Here is a 21,391-nt window from a genome sequence, read left to right on the forward strand (position 1 = left end):
ACTTAGATCTGGCAGGAAGAGGAGCCAGATATGGGGGTGAGGGAGCTCCTCCCCCTGTTCCTTTGTACAAGGAACTCCACATTGTGGACAGGATCGTCACTGAACCCCACTCAGAACAAGCACCCTTTTCTAAGAAAGGGGAGTGAGTGTGTTTGCATAATCCCAGCTTAGGCTAATTCATGGCAGGCCTCCATAAATGCAAACCACAAGGATCAATTTGAAGTGTCTGCAAGGGGAAATGACACCAGCAGTGTAGACAGGGTAGAGTAGCTGACAAAGAACAGCCTCTGTGAGATGCATGGATAACATCTTCCTATCGACCTTCATGTTTTTCTAGCATGTCACATGTTTAAGTTTCATTCACACTGGGAAGGTACTGAAGAGACATGAACTAATGCCCAGCAGTAGGAAGGGATGGGTTTAGCATTTGTAAAGATGGAGCATTAATCACATTTGTTGACTGTTCATAGAAAGATAAATAATGTTATTGACAAACCATGATTTTGAATTAGTTGGGATTAGGTTGGCTGCTTGCAGCAGAAAACTCAAAATAACTGTGTGCCTTAGCCCTTGCTGTATAACAAACCCATCTTAAAACTAATGGCTTGACCACTTTTATTTCTCATGATTTGATGGACCAGCTGGGCAGTTCTTCTCTGGGCTAGCTGGGCTGGGGCTGATGGTCCAGGATGGCCCTTGGCTGGAGTGACCGGGCCTTCTGTCTGTGTGGTCTCTCACCCTCCAGAAGGCTAAGCTGGACTTCTTAATGTGGGTGGAGGGGTTCCCAGCAGCAAGAGAGGGCAAGACCCGACATCTAACACCTTTCAGTCTCTCCTGACGTGGCACTGTGTAACATCCCCTTAGCCAGAGAAAGTCACGTGGCCAAGCCCAATTTCAAGGGACCGATTTTCTCTCTCTCCATGGAAGTGACGAAGGCACCCTGTAAAGTAGCGTGCATACAGGGATGGAAGGGAATGTGGATGCCATTGTGCCAGCAAGTTGCTAAGACAGTGGTCTAAACAATGTAGAAGACTTCTGTCCCTCTCATATAAGTCTGAAGGCGGGCAGACCAGAGCTGATTGGGGATTCCAGTGTCAGGAACCAAGATTTATTCTTCTCCCATTTCTTCATTGGGTGTGGCCTCTGTTTCCAAGGCCCCCCCCCTCCCGTGACTTAGTCAGCAAGTCCGCTTTGAAGCCAGCTGGACCATGGCAAGGGGCATATCTCTGCCTTTGTAAGCACACTTTCTGGAAGTTGCATATAACATTTTCACATGGCCCATTGGCCAGAACCCGATCTCATGACCACGTGGCAGGTACATGGATATTGGGGGAACAATTAGTGGACCATAACCACTGATATTTCCTAAGTTCTAAATTGATATCAAACATCCCAAAAAGGCATTCTAGATTTAGAAAAGAGTAAAGTGGTGTTAGCCAACAATTTGACGAAACAAATTCATATCCTAAAATTCATTAAGGAGGAAGGAGCAAAATAAAATCTCTTAATGGGATGTTCACAGCCAGTGCTTATCTTAGCTAAAATAAGCACATTTCCCCATATAATTTTCCAGTTTATATTTTAGGCATTTCCATATATTTTTATTTGTTTTTATTTTGCTTGGTTGCTAATTTCCTACTGACATCAATGAGAAGGATTTAGGAATGCTACCAGGAAGAACTTCTTGCCTCCGCCCAGCTTTGGACTGGTCTAAGTGGGTGTCACTCATGGTGATGTTCTCACAAGGTCTCTCTACACACAGTGCTGGCCAACAGCAGGGAAAATACTGAGTTATCCTTTGAGATCTCTTTTATCCCGATCACAAAAAATTGAATCTGCTCCAAATATGCTTTTATCCATGACTCGCAGAGAGGAGAAGATGCTTTCAGAGTATTCACCGTCCTGAGGTCCGTTTATCCTAAGCTCTGTTTGGGTTTGATTTTCCCTGTCTCTTTTCTAGCCCAGAATGCCATCGCCGGGGAAGGAATGGGAATCAGTCATGAGCTAATCACCCTGGAGATCAGCTCCCGAGATGTCCCGGATCTGACTCTAATAGACCTTCCTGGGATAACCAGAGTGGCTGTGGGCAATCAGCCTGCTGACATTGGGTATAAGGTCAGACTTCAGACCCATTCTGACCTTGGCCGTGGCGTGGGGATGGGGGTGTGGAGGGGTGGGAGGAGAAAGAGGGTACTGTATTAGAGTAACCGTGAGTCCAGAGCTGAGTTTTGGAGTTAGTATTTGGAGGTGTGAGTGGGGAATTTAGAGAGCCCCTTGGTCACAGTCTGTTCTGTCAAGTTGAATGGAAGCTTCTTTGGAGAAAGTGAGGCCAGTGGGCACAGTTGGAAATGTGTTCTGTGTATTTGTTTTATGTTTTATGCAATGACTTGTTTTTGGTTATATACATTTTGCAGCATATCTAAAGTGCTGTGTATTAGGAAGGGGTCTTATGTGGGAAGAGAGCATTAAAAATAAGTATAATGGGCCACACACAGTGGCTCAGTCCTATAATCCCAGCACTTTGGGAGGCTGAGGCAGGAGGATTCCTTGAGCCCAAGAGTTTGACAGAAACCTGAGCAACATAGTGAGACCCGCTTCTCTATAAAAGAAAGGTTAAAAAATTAGCCAGGTATGGTGGCATGCACCTGTCAGCTACTAGGAGGATTGCTTGAACCAGGGAGGCTGTGATGAGCCATGATTGTGCCACTGCACTCCAGCCTGGGCAACAGAGCAAGAATCTGTCTCAAAACAAAAAACAAAACAAAACAAGCAAGAAATAAATAGGTATAATGATATTTTAGTATCAGTGAATCTCACTTTACAGATTAAAGATTTAGGGGTGAAGTGGGGTTTTTTTGGCCACCATTTTTCATTGTGATCATCAGATCTGAGGTCTTAGGGGTTAATTATCTGAAACTTCATGGTTTTCCCTGAGCCTATACCTCTGCTTCTGCCACAGATAATTTATTTTCTCATAATTCCAGCTTGGTACCTCCAGGGTTGCATTTGTGGGTTCATTTCTCTAAAGTTACTTCTTTTGGGGGAAATACCCCTGGGACTCTTAGGGCCTGAAGCAAGTGCAAGGTCAGGACTTGTCTCACCTCTCACTTGCCTTTGCCATACTCACGAGTCACCTCCTCTCATTTCCTTATAGATCAAGACACTCATCAAGAAGTACATCCAGAGGCAGGAGACGATCAGCCTGGTGGTGGTCCCCAGTAATGTGGACATCGCCACCACAGAGGCTCTCAGCATGGCCCAGGAGGTGGACCCCGAGGGAGACAGGACCATCGGTGAGAATGGGGGAGCCCGCCTGTGCTCGGTGGTCTGCCAGTGGGCAAGCGTCCCTCCAGTCTCCATGGGCTTTGCTCAGTGGGGACCTGCCTCCACTAAGACCTGCTAAGGGAGCAGGTTTGGTGCCCACCAAGGCCAAGTGAAATGAGCTGCTTTTGACTCTCACTGGCTAGGTTGCCTTGTAAGCCTTATCTACTTGCTCAGAAAGGCACAGTGGGCTTGGAAGCAGGTCAAACTCAGGAGGCACATGGTACTCATTAAGAATGCATTTGAGATGGGATGTCCATAACTCAAGGGATAAACAAAACGTGGCGTGTTCTACAGTGGACCCGGGTGAAGGAGCTTGGGGAGAGCCACACGCTGTTCTGGGAGGCATCCCTGCCTTCACGCGGCTTGTCGTGGAGTTCTTTTCTGGAGCGGGGCTCCACTGGCCCCATGGTTCTGCAGGGGCTATGGCCTGTCCTCAAGCAAGGATGGGAGGAAACCCTGGGAGGCCGGGGGCGTGAGCAGTTGTTCGTTCACCTCTGCCTCGTGACCGGGCACGTTCTCTCCCCAAATACATCTGGCTCGCAGGAATCTTGACGAAGCCTGATCTGGTGGACAAAGGAACTGAAGACAAGGTTGTGGACGTGGTACGGAACCTCGTGTTCCACCTGAAGAAGGGCTACATGATCGTCAAGTGCCGGGGCCAGCAGGAGATCCAGGACCAGCTGAGCCTGTCCGAAGCCCTGCAGAGAGAGAAGATCTTCTTTCAGGATCATCCATATTTCAGGTGCGCTTGCCTGGGTTTCATCATGGATCAGTCCAAGCCCAGGATGTCAGGCCTTCCAGGGGACAATGGCAGCCATCCCACAGATGTGTGGAGTGTGTGTGTGTGTGTGCGTGCGTGTGTGTGTGACTATGCTTGTTCTCCAACAAGGACTATGGAATTCACCTAGAAGAATAGGAAGGGGATTACAAAATACTGCAAGAAAAAAAAAACTAAAAACCAATCAAAATAGGGAGAGAACAATGTACAATAATTTATGTAGCATGGTGCTGGAACCATATTTTATAAAAACATAAATAGAAGAGCATAGGAAAAAAGTAGAAAGCCCAGAAATAGACCTAGATATATATATTTGACACATGATAAATGCAGCATTTCAAATCAAATAGTGGACTATATCAGCTTGAGTATCTATTAATGGTGTTAGGATAATTAATATTTGGGAAAAAACTAAAATACTGCCCTTACTTATCTCATTATACCAAAATAGTTAAAGTTTAAAGTTAAATATTAAGAGGAAGCAATAAGCATCTCAGAAGAAAGGTAGGTGAATAGTTTATAAGATTTTTCTATCCCTCCTACCAAAAGTGACATTTTTTAAAAGGAAAAGACTGATAAATTGGTAAGATTTAAAATGATGAGACTATGTAGAGTTGTAAACATTCTTGCATTCAGTTCTCCCAGAAGCCTACAGAGAGCCATTACTCAGAATTCCAGGAATATCAAATGGAAACTTACATGCTGTTCTGCACATTCACAATTGCCAGAAGATGAGATGATTCAGTGTCCATTGATGGATGGATGCAGAAAGCAATGTGGTCTGTACAAAAACATGGAATACTTTCAGCCTTAGAAAGGAAAGACATTCTGACACATGCTACAACATGGATGAAGCTTGGGAACATTCTACTAAGTGAAAGAACCCAGTCATAAGAGGACGGATACTGTCTGATTCCACTTAGCTGAGGTCCCTGGAGTAGTCAGATTCATAGAGACAGAAAGAATGATGGGCGCCAGGGGCTGGGAGAGAAGAGAATGGGCAGATAGTGTTTAATGGGGCCATTGTTTCAGTTTGGGAATATGAAAAGTTCTGAAGACAGACAGTGGTGATGGTTGCAAAATAGTGTGAATGTACTTAATGCCACTCAAGTGTACTCTTAAAGATGGTTAAATGGTCAATTTTATGTTATATGTATTTTACCACAATTTAGAAAAATTGACAGAGAAACTGAAGCTTAGGGATGAGTATACTCTCACAAAAAGGCACAGAAACTCATGCTACACTGCTGCCTTTATCCTAAAATGTCCTATAAAATGTGGGAAACCCTGTAATAACTCACTCTGTGAGCACAAATTTGGATTGGGTGAGAAGATGCTTGACTTCCTTCCTCCAGGCAGCCCATGGTTTAAGTTTTTATCTTGGACAAGATATCTTGTGTCTCTTCTCCTCAGTGTTCTGCTACCCATTTATCTCAATATGCTTCAATGTATTTGTATGAAGATATGTCTGTATCCATTATGATTACCTACACATATTACACATAGAAGGGGGTATGTGTTATAAAAACATGTCTATACATGTCTGTGTATTTTTGTGATGACCAAGTCTATAGTCAAACACCATGATACACATTTATTATATCAGCTGGAAGAGCTCATTCCATACCATTGTGGAAATATCCTAGATTGCTGAAATTCAGTCATAATCCTATTCAATCCAGTTCTGAGTATTTGTTGGGTACCAACTGCAAGACATTCCATCCAGTTGTAAGCAACTGAAATGTGCCTTGACTTTCCCCAACAGCAAAAAGGCAGACATGCGTGTTCTGGCTACATCAAGGTGGAAATCGGTCCTGTGTTCTCTTCTAGGGATCTGCTGGAGGAAGGAAAGGCCACGGTTCCCTGCCTGGCAGAAAAACTTACCAGCGAGCTCATCACACACATCTGTGTAAGCACGGGCAGAGCTGTGGGTTCTCTAGAAAGAATACTACGACCGCAGAGCTGAGCCTTGCTGGCTTCTGAAACATCACTGTACACACAGATCTTCTGAGGATCTTGTTAAGATGCAGTTTCAGATTCTGTGGGTCTGGAGTGGGGCCTAGAATTCTGCATTTCCAGCAAGCCCCCAGACAATGTGGATATTCCTTTTCAGGGGACCACAGTCAGGGGGGATGCTGATAGACTATATCTACTGGGCCAAAATAAAAATTAAAATCTTATGCACAAGCTACTAACTCTTCCTTTCTCATTGACAACCACTATTATAATGTCTTAGTCATTCTAATGAACATATGTTTTAACTTCTAAAAGCTTTGTAAAAGCTCTCTGTGGTTCTTTTTAAAAATCTGCCTGAATGTAGTGTCTTCCTTTTTCAAATATTCTTTTCTTTTCTTTTCTTTTCTTTTTTTTTTTTTGAGACAGAGTCTCACTCTGTTGCCCAGGCTGGAGTGCAGTGGCGTGATCTCAGCTCACTGCAACCTCTGCCTCCTGGGTTCAAGCAATTCTCCTACCTCAGCCTCCTGAGTAGCTGGGATTACAGGTGCTCACCACCATGCCTGGCTAATTTTTGTATTTTTAGTAGAGACAGGGTTTCACCATGTTGACCAGACTGGCCTTTTTCAAATTTTCAACTCAGCACCAGAGTGCAAGGTCTTCCACGTGGTCCCCAGGAATGCGGGTGCAGAACAGGGTTGTTTCCAGCTGACCATGATGAGCGCAGAGCTCTCTGGGGTCCCACTGTATGCAGAAAGAGGATGCTTCCTTATTAGATTCCCCACCTCGAGCAAGCCCATGGGGATTGATTTTTTGCCTCTGCACCAAGTCAGGCTCATAAGTTCCCGTTCGAATTTTCTTACCTAGACAGATGCCCTTGTGGCTGAGCCAGGCTTCATTGCTGCCTTCTCCTTGAGCCCCTGCCTGGCCACTGTTACTGGGGCTGGCCTCTGACTACCCCTCACTAACTTGTGAGTCCACCGATACATTTAAAGGTGCAGCTTTCACATGTCAGCTGGCATTTTTAGATGTTTGCCATGGAAGGGTGAGCCAGCATATGGCGTCAACCGTATTGTTAAAAACATAAGTCTCTGATCACTTTTTATTGATTGCAAGCAACGTAAAATTGTTGAATCTCAAATTGTTCCAAATGCCACTTTTTCAGAACCTACTAGACAAGTGGATCTCTCCAGTCTCCCTCCAGAGAGTTTACCTAATATGACCACAGAGGAACTGCTCCTGGGTCACTCTCCCAGGGCCCAGGACCCATGCACAGTGGGTGCCACAGTGCTGCTCATGAGGCTGCTGTCGCAGGAGTGGGGAAGGGGGAAGACCTGGGCAGAAAACAGTGCCCCCAGTGTGTGCCCCCCTGCACCTCCCCCGGGTCTGGAAAAGCTTCCTTTTAGAGGAAGCCAGGAAGTCAAATGGCCCACACAACTCCTCTGCAGAGGGAGGCCCGGGACCTCCTTTTCATTCTCTGTTCATCTTTATACATTTCCATTATTTTCTCTCCATTTTCCTCAGAAATCTCTGCCCCTGTTAGAAAATCAAATCAAGGAGAGTCACCAGAGAATAACAGAGGAGCTACAAAAGTATGGTGTCGACATACCGGAAGATGAAAATGAAAAAATGTTCTTCCTGATAGATGTGAGTGTTGCCAGCTGCATGGAGCTGGAGAAGCACATGTCATGGTCAAAAAAGGGACCCTGGGCCTTATGCACTTCCTTCTTCGCTCCCCCAAGGCTGATCCAAAGACATCTGGCCTGTAGCACTCAAAGGGTGGGCAGGGCTGAGAGAGGCAGGGCAGGGAGTGTGGGTGTGGGGGTGGAGTCAGCAGCGAGGGATGCTCAGGCTGCGTTGTGCCTACTCTGTCACGAGCATCACCCAGATCCCTAAGGCAGTAAGGGGTGGGATAGGATTTTCTAGTGCCAAAACCTCTTCTTTCCCCTGATCCACAGTGTCCCATAAGAAAGCAAAGAATGACTCCCCACCCTCCACATAGGCACGGCCTCCAAACGACCTTGACACTTGGATTTGAAGTCTATCCACTTATACTGATGTTTTTCTTCTTGACAGAAAGTTAATGCCTTTAATCAGGACATCTCTGCTCTCATGCAAGGAGAGGAAACTGTAGGGGAGGAAGACATTCGGCTGTTTACCAGACTCCGACACGAGTTCCACAAATGGAGTACAATAATTGAAAACAATTTTCAAGAAGGTGAGTGTCTTAGTCCCTTCTTTTGGGCTGCTACAACCGAATACCTGAGACTGGGTCATTTATAAACAGTAGAAACTTATTGCTCATTGTTCTGGAGGTGAGAAATCTATTCTTAAGGAATCAGGAAATTTGGTGTCTGGTGAGAGCTTGTTCTCTGCTTCAAAGATGGCACCTTCTAGCTGTGTCCTCTCATGGGATAAGGGACGAACAAGCTTCCTCGGACCTCTTTTTTACAGGGGTACCACAGGCATACCTCAGAGATATTGTGGGTTCAGTTCCAGACAAAAAGAATATTGCAATAATGCAAGTCACATAAACTTCTTGGTTCCTGGTGCATAAACAGTTCATTTATGCCCTACTGCAGTCTATTAAGTGTGTAATAGCATTAGGCCTAAAAAATATGTATGTACCTTAGTTTAAAACACCTTATTGCTAAAAAATTGCTGATACAGAAACAAAAAGTGAGCATGTGCTACTGGAAAAAAATGGTGCTGATTTGCTTGACGTGGGATTGCCACAGACTTTCAATTTGTAAAAAATATGGTATCAGTGAAGTGCAATAAAACAAGATATGCCTGGAATGCCATTATGCGGGCAGAGTGCTCATAACCCAATCCTTCCTAAAGGTCTCCTCTGTTGATACCATCACACTGGGGATTAAGTTTCAACATAGGAATTTTTAGGGGACATCAACATGTAGACCATAGAAATGAGTCAATACCGTGGTAAACCTGATATGTTGGCTTAAGACAGAGAAAAGTGGGGCAGTTGGGGAGGATGGTCAGGATAAGGAGCTAGTGACAACTAAAGCCATGTTTGCTCTCTTCTGTATCACTGAACCCAAATGACCATCCACTGATGAATTGATAAACCAACTGGCGTGTGTCTGTGTGTAGCGGTTGGCTTTGGCTGTCATAACAAAGTACCACAGACTTGGGGGGGCTTAAACAGTAGAAATTTATTTTCTTACAGTTCTGGAGGCTGGAAGTCCAAGATCAAGATGTTGGTGGAGTTGGTTCCTTCTAAGGCCTCTCTCCTTGCCTTGCAGATGGCATCTTCTCTTTGGGTCCTCATGTGGTTGTCCCTCAGTGTGTGTGTCCTCATCTCCTCCTACAAGGACACTAGGCAGATGGGATTGAGGGCCCACCGCAGTGACCTGATTTCAATTTAATTACCTCTTTGCCTGTCTCCAAACACAGTCAGATTCTGAGTTTCTGAGGGTTAGGACTTCAATATTGGAATTTGAAGAGGTCACAACTCAAACTCAGCCTATAACACCAAGCCCTGGAATATTTCCAGCCACAGACAGGCACAGAGTGCTGGTCCACAGCACCCCATGGATGAACCTTGAAAATGTCATGCTGAGCGAAAGAAGCCAGCCACAAAGGCCGCATGGTCTATGATTCCATTGATAGAAAATAGCTAGAACAGGCAAACCCAGGCAGGCAGAAAGCAGAACAGTGGCTGTCAGGGGCTGGGGAGGGAAAAGTGGGAAGTGATCACTGATGGGTGATGGATGTGGGGTTTGGGAGTTATGTCTGGGGCTGGTCGCACAGCTTTGTGAATATACTAAAATTCACTCGCCCATACGCTTTTCTTTTTCTTTTTCTTTGGAGACAGGGTCTCACTCTGTTGCCCAGGCTGGGGTGCAGTGGTTCAGTCTCAGCTCACTGCACCCTCTGCCTCCCACATTCAAGCGATTCTCCTGCTTCAGCCTCCAGCTCCCTAGTAGCTGGGATTATAGGCACCTGTCTAATTTTTGTATTTTTAGTAGAGATGGGGTTTCACCATGTTGGCCAGGCTGGTCTCGACCTCCTGACCTCAGGTGATCACTGGCCTCAGCCTCCCAGAGTGCTGGAATTACGGGCGTGAGCCACTGTGCCTGGCCTGAACCATATATTTTTAATAGAGTGAATTTTATACTATGTAAATGACATCTAGTGAGAAAAATCCTTATGGGAAAATATTTCCTGACTAAAAAAAGTGTTCTAGATTACCATTCAAAAAGGAACTCAAACCCTCTGAACTTCTCATGGGGCTAACTCTCTCTAGTGTGGATTGTTGGGAGTACAAATCATTCCAAAAGTTTAAAGAAAAATGCAGCATCTTACACAGTGAACAGTGCTACTGTATCACATTCATACAAGTTGATGTGCCTGGTTTACTCTGTTATCCCATTTGACTTGTAAACACTTTCTACACATGGCAATACTTTCGACACATGAATATGTGATGTATTGTTAATTCCAGAAAGTGTTCATGCTCATTTCTAATGGGTGTGCAGTTGAGGGCAAGGAATGTATTACGGTACAATTTCTTTGGTAAAACTAAAATTGGATTCCCAAAACTTCATACTGGAGTACGTTTTTAAGAAGGGGTCTTGGCCGGGCACGGTGGCTCACGCCTGTAATCCCAGCACTTTGGGAGGCCGAGGCGGGTGGATCATGAGGTCAGGAGATTGAGACCATCCTGGCTAACACGGTGAAACCCCGTCTCTACTAAAAATACAAAAAAATTAGCCGGGCGTGTTGGTGGGTACCTGTAGTCCCAGCTACTTGGGAGGCTGAGGCAGGAGAATGGCGTGAACCCGGGAGACAGAGCTTGCAGTGAGCTGAGATCACGCCACTGCACTCCAGCCTGGGTGACAGAGCGAGACTCTGTCACAAACAAACAAATGAAAAAAAAGGGTCTTACTCGAAGTTTCTGCATGTGTGGGTTCCTGGCATCGTACCTGGCTCTGCACTCCCCTTCCTGAGATGACTAAGGAAAATTATCTTCAGATCTGGCTTGTGTGTGTGTGTGTGTGTGTGTGTGTGTATGTGTGTGTATGTGTGTGTCATCCCTGGATATTTTTAGTTTACTAGTTAGATTTGATTTGATACCACTTTTTCTTGCCATTTATATTTTCAGAAAATTTAGAATGGTATTGTGTTTAGAAAAATGTGCAAGATTATTTTTGTAAAATAATTTAGAGTTTTTTTTTTTTTTCCTGCTATAGGCCATAAAATTTTGAGTAGAAAAATCCAGAAATTTGAAAATCAGTATCGTGGTAGAGAGCTGCCAGGCTTTGTGAATTACAGGACATTTGAGACAATCGTGAAACAGCAAATCAAGGCGCTGGAAGAGCCGGCTGTGGATATGCTACACACCGTGACGGGTGAGTGCTCAGTTTCACCTCTGAGCATTGATTTCTAAAGAAGGGAAAGGTTCAAACCAAAGCCAGCACCAAACTTCAGCACTTTCCTCCTGGGGTGCCTCCCACACCAACGAGCAAACCTCTCATTCTCCAGATGCCAAGTTGGTATTCAACAATTCAATTCAATTCTGTCACTAACTACCCTCAGTCAGTGTGGACCCCATAGCTTAAGGGTTCAGTTCCACAACACTGGCCCCAACTACAAATGCCGGTCACAAGTCCCAGACCTCCCATTCTTCTGATGGACTGTTTATAAATCAAGGTTCTTGCGACCCATTCCTCAGGTCAACCAAGAACTCTGGAACACACTTCACTGACATTTACCGGTCTATTAGAAAGGACTTGATAAGGGGCACAAATGAAGCTGTTGGAGAGGCACATAGTAGGGGCCTGAACACAGAAGCTTCTGTCCCCACGGGGTTGGGGGCACCACCCTCATGGCACAGGGATGTGGTCATCAACCAGGGAGCTCTTGGAACCTCACCGCGGAGAAGGTTTTATGGAGGCTTCATCATGAAGGCATGATGGAGGATTGACTCAATCTCCAGGCCCTCCCTCCTCTGTGGAGCTGGAAGTTCTAAGTTTCTAGCCAAGGCTTGGGCTTTCTAGTGCCCGGCCCCAATCCTGAAGCTATGTAGGGGCCCACCAGGCATCATCTCTTCAAAACACGAGATACTCCTAAGGCTGGACATTCCAAGAGATGTAAGGGCTCTGTGTTAGGAAATGGGGACAAAGACAAAATATTTATATTTTTCCTATCACACCACACCTCCCCCCTGCTCCACTGCTATGCTGGCTTCACACTCAAAATCGGCTGTTTATTTGAAATCTCCAAGGAGTAAAGCCAATGGTTCCATAACTGCACGTGTAGATGTGTTTGGAGCCTTTTAGAGTGCTGTAGGAATCTAGGTGTGTCACGGATAGGTAGGAAACTAGATCCTACTGTGGATCCACTCCCTTCTTGAAATGCTTTGCTTTCTTGGTTTTCCAGGTATTAAATCTCTATTCTTCATCCTCTCCTTGACTGACAGTATCCTTACTCACACTTCAGCTGCCTCATCTTAGCAGTAATTAATAATCACTCATGGATCCATGAACTAAGGAGCTGGAGATAGCCTCAGAACAGCTCATTCAGAGGTGTATTTCCAGTAAAATTGACCTTTTAGCCCTAATAATCATATACCAAAACCTGCAATCATGTTGTTTTGGTCCATTGTAGACTCTTAACTCATTCCAGAGGAAAGTTTATAATACTTAGAGCCTTATAGTCATAAAAATCAATATAGATATACCTATTTCTTTTTCAGAAATGTATGACATGGAGATCAATAAGAGGTTTTCAATCATAAAGATACTATACCTTGTATTACAATAAAATTCTGTGAGGAAGTAGAATAGAAATGAGTTTCAAAAATAAAAGATAAATAATATAAATTTTTTAATCTAAATAAGAGCTTGTTCTTGTATTTTTTTCAAATGAATAATGTAGACACTCAAATTCCATTGATATATTTAAGAGTGATTTGACTTATATTAAGAGTTATATTATAAAATATTAATATTTATAATTTAACAGAAATTACATTCTTTGCAGCTATTTAGGATAAAAAGTTTAAATATCAAATAAATGTATGCCAGGGGTCATTTGCTTTTAAGATTCTTCAGCAAATTATTAAGCAAAAAGAGCATGCCTTGCTTTTTCATGGTAAAGAGTAGAAGGGAGCGGGGAGAGGGGAAACTTTACTTCATACCATTTGATCCTCATATTTTTTTGCATCTTAAGAAGAGAACAAATGATCCTACCAATATTGAACTATTTTTCTCTCTTTGATTAGATATGGTCCGGCTTGCTTTCACAGATGTTTCGATAAAAAATTTTGAAGAATTTTTTAACCTCCACAGAACCACCAAGGTAAAACCAACCATGTGTTGTTTAAAAAAAAAAAAAAATTAAGCTTGACACTAGAAAATAGATTTCTTGGATGAGGATTATTTCAACTTTATTGTATACTTTTAGAACAGCAAATAACATCACTCACTAGTGCTTCTTCTGATGTTACCGGTGATGTCTGGTTAAAAGCAATAAAGGAGGGAGTGCTTAAACGCATAGAACAAGAGATCCACAGTTAGCGGAGAAGATTATCACATCTAAGGGCAATGGCTCCAAATCCAGAAACTCACTGAGGAAACTACATATAAAAATAGAAGATTTCTGGCCCGAGTGGGCATGATGAGCCTGTAATCCCAGCACTTTGGGAGGCTGAGGCCGGTAGATGACTTAAAGCCAGGAGTTTGAGACCAGCCTGGCCCACATGGCAAAACCCCATCTCTACTAAAAATACAAAAAAGTAGCTGGACATGGTGGTGCATGCCTGTAATCCCAGCTACTTGGGAGGCTGACACTTCAGAATTGATTGAGCCCAGGAGGCGGAAGTTGCAGTGAGACAAGATTGCACCACTGCACTCTAGCCTAGGCGATGGAGCGAGACCCTGTCTCAAAAAAAAAAAAAAAAAAAATCTTTCCATCCAGAGTGAGGAAAGAGCCTACAGGAAATGAGCCTGGGGGACAGACTGGGCCAAGAGACCAGACTTAGCCACTCTTAGAAATAGGTGTCCCCGCCACAGATGAGGAGCCTGGCCCCATGATTCACCAGCTGGAGGCCTTGGGATGTGCCACTTCCAGCCTGTGCCCCTGACTCCTCATTCATAAAAGAAGACTGATAAGGCCTTCCTCAGAAGGTTGAGATGGACGTGGAGTAAGATGTTTAGGATGCACCTGCCACTGTGCACTGTGCCTCTCATCAAGGCCTGGAGGGTCCAGGGGTGAAGTTTCTCCTCCTCAGGTTTTGGCAACCAGTTTCTCTAAACCCTGGGAACATAAAACAGAATTTTCTGACTTAAACATGGCTTTCCTGCTCATCCCTGTGGATTATCTGATGGATATGACAATCCTCGCCATCAGATACAGAAGCCCCTAAAAGAGAAAGGAAAGAAGCTGAGTTACGGGGCCTGAAAGCAAGCCTGTGCAGGTCCCCAGGCCCCGGGATGGGGGTCCGGCCCATCTGTGGCTCAAGCCTCCTGGGAAGCTCTGACCCTCAGCCAGGGCTAGAAACCTGCCTTAGATACACCAGGGCGCGGCCCAGAGGGCTGTTCCAGGAAACGTGCTGTTTCACTCACGTTGGGTAACCTGGTATTTACGGACTTCTTACCTACTTTCCTGTGACTCAGGAATTTGTGTCTTGAGGGAAACTGTATTTATTTATTTTTTACTGTAGTCCAAAATTGAAGACATTAGAGCAGAACAAGAGAGAGAAGGTGAGAAGCTGATCCGCCTGCACTTCCAGATGGAACAGATTGTCTACTGCCAGGACCAGGTATACAGGGGTGCGTTGCAGAAGGTCAGAGAGAAGGAGCTGGAAGAAGAAAAGAAGAAGAAATCCTGGGATTTTGGGGCTTTCCAGTCCAGCTCGGCAACAGACCCTTCCATGGAGGAGATCTTTCAGCACCTGATGGCCTATCACCAGGTACGTCTTCGCGTGGTTCAGGATGCCAGCTTCCATTCTTTCCTTTCCTTCTGAACGCCTCTCTCTTTAGTCTTGCTCTCTCTGTAGGTGACGTTGGTCAGCTCTGTCGTTTACCTCCTTGTTAGCCTCCTGTATTAGTCCATTTTCATGCTGCTGATAAAGACATACCTGAGACTGGGCAATTTACAAAAGAAAGAGGTTTAACGGACTTACAGTTCCACATGGCTGGGGAGGCCTTCTACCATCATGGCAGAAGGCAATGGGCACTTCTTACCTGGCGGCGGTGGCAAGAGAGAGAATGAGAGCCAAGTGAAAGGGGTTTCCCCTTATCAAACCATCAGATCTCATGAGACTTACTCACTACCATGAGAACAGTATTGGAGAAACTGCCCCCATGATTCAATTATCTCCCCCTGAGTCCCTCCCACAACATGTGGGAATTATGGGAGTACAATTCAAGATGAGATTTGGGTGGGGACACAGAGCCAAACCATATCGCCTTCGTAGAAGCAGCTCAACCTCAGACAGAGAGATGGTGGCTTAGAGCCAGTGACATCTGGTTTTGATGGCTGTCTAGCTCTGGCCAAGTTACTTAACCTCTCTGAGCCTCAGCTTTCTTTGTAAAATGGTGTCTCCTCATAGATTCTAGTGCATATTCCAGGAGACGAGTGTGGATGATGATAATGGATTGCTAATGGAAAAACCAAAGTCTGTTAAAATATTTGAAAGAGTTTTATTCTGAGCCAAATATGAGGGACCATGGCTCTGGGAACAGTCTCAGGAGGTCCTGAGGAAGTGTGCCTGAGGCTGTCAGGATGCAGTTTGATTTTATACATTTCAGAGAGGCAGGAATTGTAGGTAAAATCATAAATCAATACATGGGAGGTGTACTTGCCCTCCCTAAAGAGGCAGGACACCTTGAAGGAGGGGGAGCTTACCGGTCATAGGTGGGTTCAGAGATTTTGTGGTTGACAATTGCTTGAAAGAGTTAAACTTTGTCTACAGACTTGACATCAATAGAAAGAAATGCCTGAGTTAAGGGCAGTGTTAGAGGCCAAAGGTATGTAGATGAAGACTCTGGCTAGCAGCCTTCAGAGAGAATAAATGGTAAATGTTTCTTTTCAGGCCTTAGAGGCAGCAGGCTCTCAGTTAATCTCTCCTAGATTCAGGGAAGGCCTAGAAGGGGAGAGGTCTGACTGCATTAATGGAGATTCTCTACAGGTGCAAATTCCCCCCACAAAACATGGCAGGGCCATTTCAATCTGTTGGTCCTGTTACAGCCGTTTCAAAATATGTCCAAAAAATATATTTTTAGGTAAAATATTTGTATTTCCTTTAGGGTCTGCAATCTGTCTTGTGATGCTATACCAGAGTCGGGTTGGAAAGTCAGCCATTTCACACTGAGTTCATGGAAACTCATCCAAGGAGATTTTATGGTTTGTGGGGTGTGTGTGACTTAACCCCTGCCTCACGTGACTTTATAATATGGTATCTTACTACTCCAGAGTCTTTTTGGCCAACCTTATGATCTCAATTTCAACCTAAACTCCAAAAGGGCCTGGCTTCTCTTCCCGTTACGGCCAGGAATTCAGATTTTCAGCTTTCTCTGGGGTCCACTTGGCCAAGAGGGGTTCTGTTGAGTTGGCTGGAAGGCATAGGATTTTATTTCTGGTTTACAGCAATTTCCTTAGTGCAGCATTGGAATGCAATGGTAGCAGACTAAATGGAAGCTATCGCGTAGACACATGCTTTGGTTGATACTGCACGATTCAGTTAACCTGAAGTACAATCTAATTCATCCTAGGGAAGGAGGCAGTGAACACAGGCACAACTCAGGTAGAGCCCTTGGGATGTGTCAACACCTGAGGAGGTAAAGCAAATTGTAATCTCTCGGTTTATCAGATGTCCCCATTGCCTTACTATTTGGATGCTTTAAAGCAGGGCCTCTCAAACTCCACCCAGCACAGAGGCCTCCTGGGATCTTGTGGAAATGCAGATGCTGATTGCAGGTCAGGATGAAGCTGAGATTCTGCCTTTCTTTTTTTTTTTTTTTTGAAACTGAGTCTCACTCCATTACCCAGGCTGGAGTGCAGTGGCACAATCTCAGCTCACTGCAACCTCTACATCCTGGGTTCAAGCAATTCACCTGCCTCAGCCTCCCAAGTAGCTGGGATTACAGGCTTACCTTGCCACCATGCCTAGCTATTTTTTCTATTTTTAGTAGAGATGGAGTTTTACCATGTTGGCCAGGCTGGTCTTGAACTCCTGACCTCAAATGATCTGCCTGCCTCGGCCTCCCAAAGTGCTGGGATTACAGGCGTGAGCCACCATGCCCGGCCTCTGCATTTCTAACGGGCTCTCAGGGGTCACCATACTACTGGATAGAGGCCACACTTGGAGCAGCAAGGCTCTAAACCGAGGGTCAACATCCATTCCTCCAGACACTGGGAGCTGCATGCACGTGAGTGAAGCCAGTTAAGGGGAAGACAGGCATGCACATCAGCTTCTCCTGCAGCCAAGCTCACACCTGTCTGCTGCTTCCACTGCCTCCTAGAATGAACAGTTACCTTGAGAGTAGGTGAGGCATATACATGCACAGAATCCAAACAATAGGATGAGTGACAATGGCAGAGGAGTCTCCGAGCCAAGCAGCTCCCCGGACAGAAGCAGCCCTTCTCCGGGTTCATTTCTGTCCTCCGAGGCTGACTCATGCACTCAAAAGCTCCCATGCATATACATTTTATAATGGTTTTTACACAAAGGTTAGCAGAGGAGTGGACGTGCTGCTCTGTACCCTGCCTCTTTTGCTGTACCTGGGAGATTGTTCTGCCTCAGTTCTGATGGGGCTGCCTTGTTCTTTTCAATGGCTGCTGAGTATCCCATTTTATGGATGTGGTATATTGAGCCAGCTCCCTTTAAGCGAACAGTTTGTTTGCAGTCTTTTGCTAATGCAGGTGTGTTGCTGTGAATAGGTTTGTTTGTATATCATGTATCTGGAAGCATCAATTCCTAGAAATGAGATTCCTGGTATATTAGGATTGTGCAGGGAAACAGAACCACAGATATATGTATGTAAAGAAGTATATTTCAGCCAGGCATGGTGGCTCGTGCCTGTAATCCCGGCACTCTGGAAGGCTGAGGTGGGTGGATCTCTTGAGGCCAGGAGTTTGAGACCAGCCTGGCCAACATGGCGAAACCCGGTCTCTACTAAAAATACAAAAAAATTAGCTTGGCATGGTGGCCCATGCCTGTAGTCCCAGCTACTTGGGAAGCTGAGACATGAGAATTGCTCGAACCTGGGAGGCAGAGGTTGCAGTGAGCCAAGATCACACCACTGCACTCCAGCCTGGGTGACAGAGCGAGACTCCATCTCAAAACAAACAAACAAACAAAAAACAAAACAAAACAAAAAACAGAAGGAAAGAAAGAAATATATGTATATTTCAAGGAATTGGCTTCTGCCATTTTGGGAGCTGGCAAGTCCAAAATCCCAGGGCAGGCCAGCAGGGAGAGCAGGCCAGAAATTGCAGCAGGAGCTAAGGCTGAGTCCACAGGCAGAATTTCTTCTTTTTAGGGAAACCTCATTTTTCTTCTTAAGACCCTCAACTGATTGGATGAGGCCCATCCACATCATTGAGAATGGTCTCCTTCACTTAAAGTCAGTGGGTTACACATGTTACCCGCATCTACAGAATACCTCCGCAGCAATACCTAGATTCGTGTTTGATGGAATCACTGGGGACTCGAGCCTAGCCAAGCTAACACATGAAACACACCATCACAGCTGGGGAAAGGATGGCTTATTTTAGACTGATAAAGATGACCCAGAGAAGGCCTGCTCCATCCACACTGGCCACTTTAGTCTGCACTAAAGTTGTTGGGTTTTGTTTGTTTGTTTGTTTGTTTGGTGACAGAGTCTCACTCTGTCGCCCAGGCTGGAGTACAGTGGCACAGTCTCAGCTCACTGCAACCTCTGCATCCTGAGATCAAGCGATTCTCCTGCCTCAGCCTCCTGAGTAGCTGGGACTACAGGCACGTGCCACCACACTCGGCTAATTTTTGTTTTTTCAGTAGAGACGGGGTTTCACCATATTGGCCAGGCTGGTCTTGAACGCCTGACCATGTGATCCATCCGCCTCAGTCTACCAAAGTGCTGGGTTTACAGGCGGGAGCCACCACGCCCGGCCTTGTTGGGGTTTTTTGACAGCCTAATAGGTGAAAATGACATCTCATTACCATCTTCATTGGCATTCTCTTATGACAACAAGGTGGTACATCTTTTTGTGTGTTGAGGGTTATTTCTATTTCTTGCTCAGCAAGCAGTTCATGCAGGAAGAGCTTCTTGGTGAGATAGTAGACCTCTGCGATTTCTGATGCAGACGATCTACATTTTGTCATTTGCTTTGTCATTTTTGTCTATGGTGGTTTTAGACTATGCTTAAGTTTTCTAGAGCAGAAAACTCAAGTTGGATTTGGGCCTCAGTGGTTTTTGTCATACTTTAAAAGGACTTTGTCTCCCTGAGATGATAAATGAGGTGGACAATGTTTTCTTTAAGCAATTTCTTATTTTAACTGTTACATGATACCTTTGGCCCATTTGGAGTTCTTTGGTGTCAAGAATGAGGCAGGATCCAGGTGGCAGCAGAGATCCCAGTCCCATCCTGGAAGGGTCGTCTAGTTCCCACTGGTACTCCACACGCCCACTCAGGCACTCACTTCCCCTCTGCGTTGGGTCCTGTCTGCATCCTGTCTTCAGCCCTGTTTTCCTTCTTTTCATCCGTCAGTGTCACCAAGGTCACACTGGTACCTCACTCTCTTATGTCTTACCATCTAGTGCAGCCAGCACCCCCACATCACCCTCACTTTTTCTTTCTTTAAATTGTGCACAAATATTCATCATGTCTATTTTGCCATCTTAACCATTTTGGGGTACATAGTTCAGTGGCATTAAGTACATTCATATTGTGCCAGCATCACCAGCAGCCACCTCCAGGACCTTCCCACACTGAAACTCTGTCCCCAATAAACACATTCCCCATTCCCCGCCCCTGAGTCGCTGACAGCTACCATCCTACTGTCTGTCTCTGTGAATTCAACTAACCTAAGTACCTCATAGGAGTTGTGACTGGCTTGTTTCATGCAGTATGATGTCCTCATCCAGGTGGTAGCAAGTGTCAGAGTTTCACGCCTATTTATTTATTATTATGAGACAGAGTCTTGCTCTGTCGCCCAGCCTGGAGTACAGTGGCGTGATCCCAGCTTGCTGCAGCCTACCCCTGCCTGGGTTTAAACAATTCTCCTGCCTCAGCCTCCCATGGTGTGCCGCCACACCTGGCTACTTTTTGTATTTTTAGTAGAGACGCGGTTTCACCACGTTGACCAGGCTGGTCTGGAAATGCAGTTTTTGCACTGTCTGCCTGCCTACCTTTATAGAGCATATTTTGCCCTCTTCCATCAGAATTACCCATTTAATGGTCAGGAAAAGCTGGTGGGAATATGACTCATAGCTGGGACATTCTCTGCACTGTGCATAGTTCCTCTCTGCCACCACCATGGAGGAGATTGACGGGTTTGAAACCCAGGGGAAGGTCATTGCCCTGCGAGGGTCTCCCTCATTGAGAATCTGGATCCCCTCATGTGCACATAGTGAGGTCAGAGTCCCCTCCTCACAGTGTCCCCTCCACCCTCCCGTGAACTGTTCTTCCCTTCCAGGAGGCCAGCAAGCGCATCTCCAGCCACATCCCTTTGATCATCCAGTTCTTCATGCTCCAGACGTACGGCCAGCAGCTTCAGAAGGCCATGCTGCAGCTCCTGCAGGACAAGGACACCTACAGCTGGCTCCTGAAGGAGCGGAGCGACACCAGCGACAAGCGGAAGTTCCTGAAGGAGCGGCTTGCACGGCTGACGCAGGCTCGGCGCCGGCTTGCCCAGTTCCCCGGTTAACCACGCTCTCTGTCCAGCCCCGTAGACGTGCACGCACACTGTCTGCCCCCGTTCCCGGGTAGCCACTGGACTGACGACTTGAGTGCTCAGTAGTCAGACTGGATAGTCCGTCTCTGCTTATCCATTAGCCATGGTGATTTAGCAGGAAGCTGGGAGAGCAGTTTGGTTTCCAGCATGAAGACAGAGCCCCACCCTCAGAGCACATGAGCTGGCGGGGATGAAGGATGCTGTCTCCGTACTGGGAAAGGGATTTTCAGCCCTCAGAATCGCTCCACCTTGCAGCTCTCCCCTTCTCTGTATTCTTAGAAACTGACACATGCTGAACATCACAGCTTATTTCCTCATTTTTATAATGTCCCTTCACAAACCCAGTGTTTTAGGAGCATGAGTGCCATGTGTGTGCGTCCTGTCGGAGCCCTGTCTCCTCTCTCTGTAATAAACTCATTTCTAGCAGA

The 21,391-nt window shown here is 45.6% G+C and overlaps 1 protein-coding gene across 28 annotated transcripts in view; it reads left to right on the top strand.

The window, feature by feature from the left end:
* MX1 (MX dynamin like GTPase 1) overlaps positions 1-21,391 on the top strand; it is a 38,813-nt gene extending 17,422 nt beyond the window's left edge. For 21 of the 28 annotated variants that reach the window (XM_063803381.1, XM_063803385.1, XM_063803379.1 and 18 more), the window contains 10 exons: positions 1,961-2,115; positions 3,155-3,293; positions 3,868-4,066; positions 5,933-6,011; positions 7,580-7,702; positions 8,132-8,273; positions 11,272-11,430; positions 13,305-13,381; positions 14,745-14,993; positions 20,706-21,391. In XM_063803381.1, coding sequence (XP_063659451.1) covers positions 1,961-2,115; positions 3,155-3,293; positions 3,868-4,066; positions 5,933-6,011; positions 7,580-7,702; positions 8,132-8,273; positions 11,272-11,430; positions 13,305-13,381; positions 14,745-14,993; positions 20,706-20,936 — 1,553 coding nt within the window. In that variant the 3' untranslated portion in view covers positions 20,937-21,391. 28 annotated transcript variants of the gene reach the window in all.

The sequence above is a fragment of the Pan troglodytes genome, chromosome 22 (genome assembly GCF_028858775.2).
Source record: "Pan troglodytes isolate AG18354 chromosome 22, NHGRI_mPanTro3-v2.0_pri, whole genome shotgun sequence".
In the NCBI taxonomy this organism is placed as follows: domain Eukaryota; kingdom Metazoa; phylum Chordata; class Mammalia; order Primates; family Hominidae; genus Pan; species Pan troglodytes.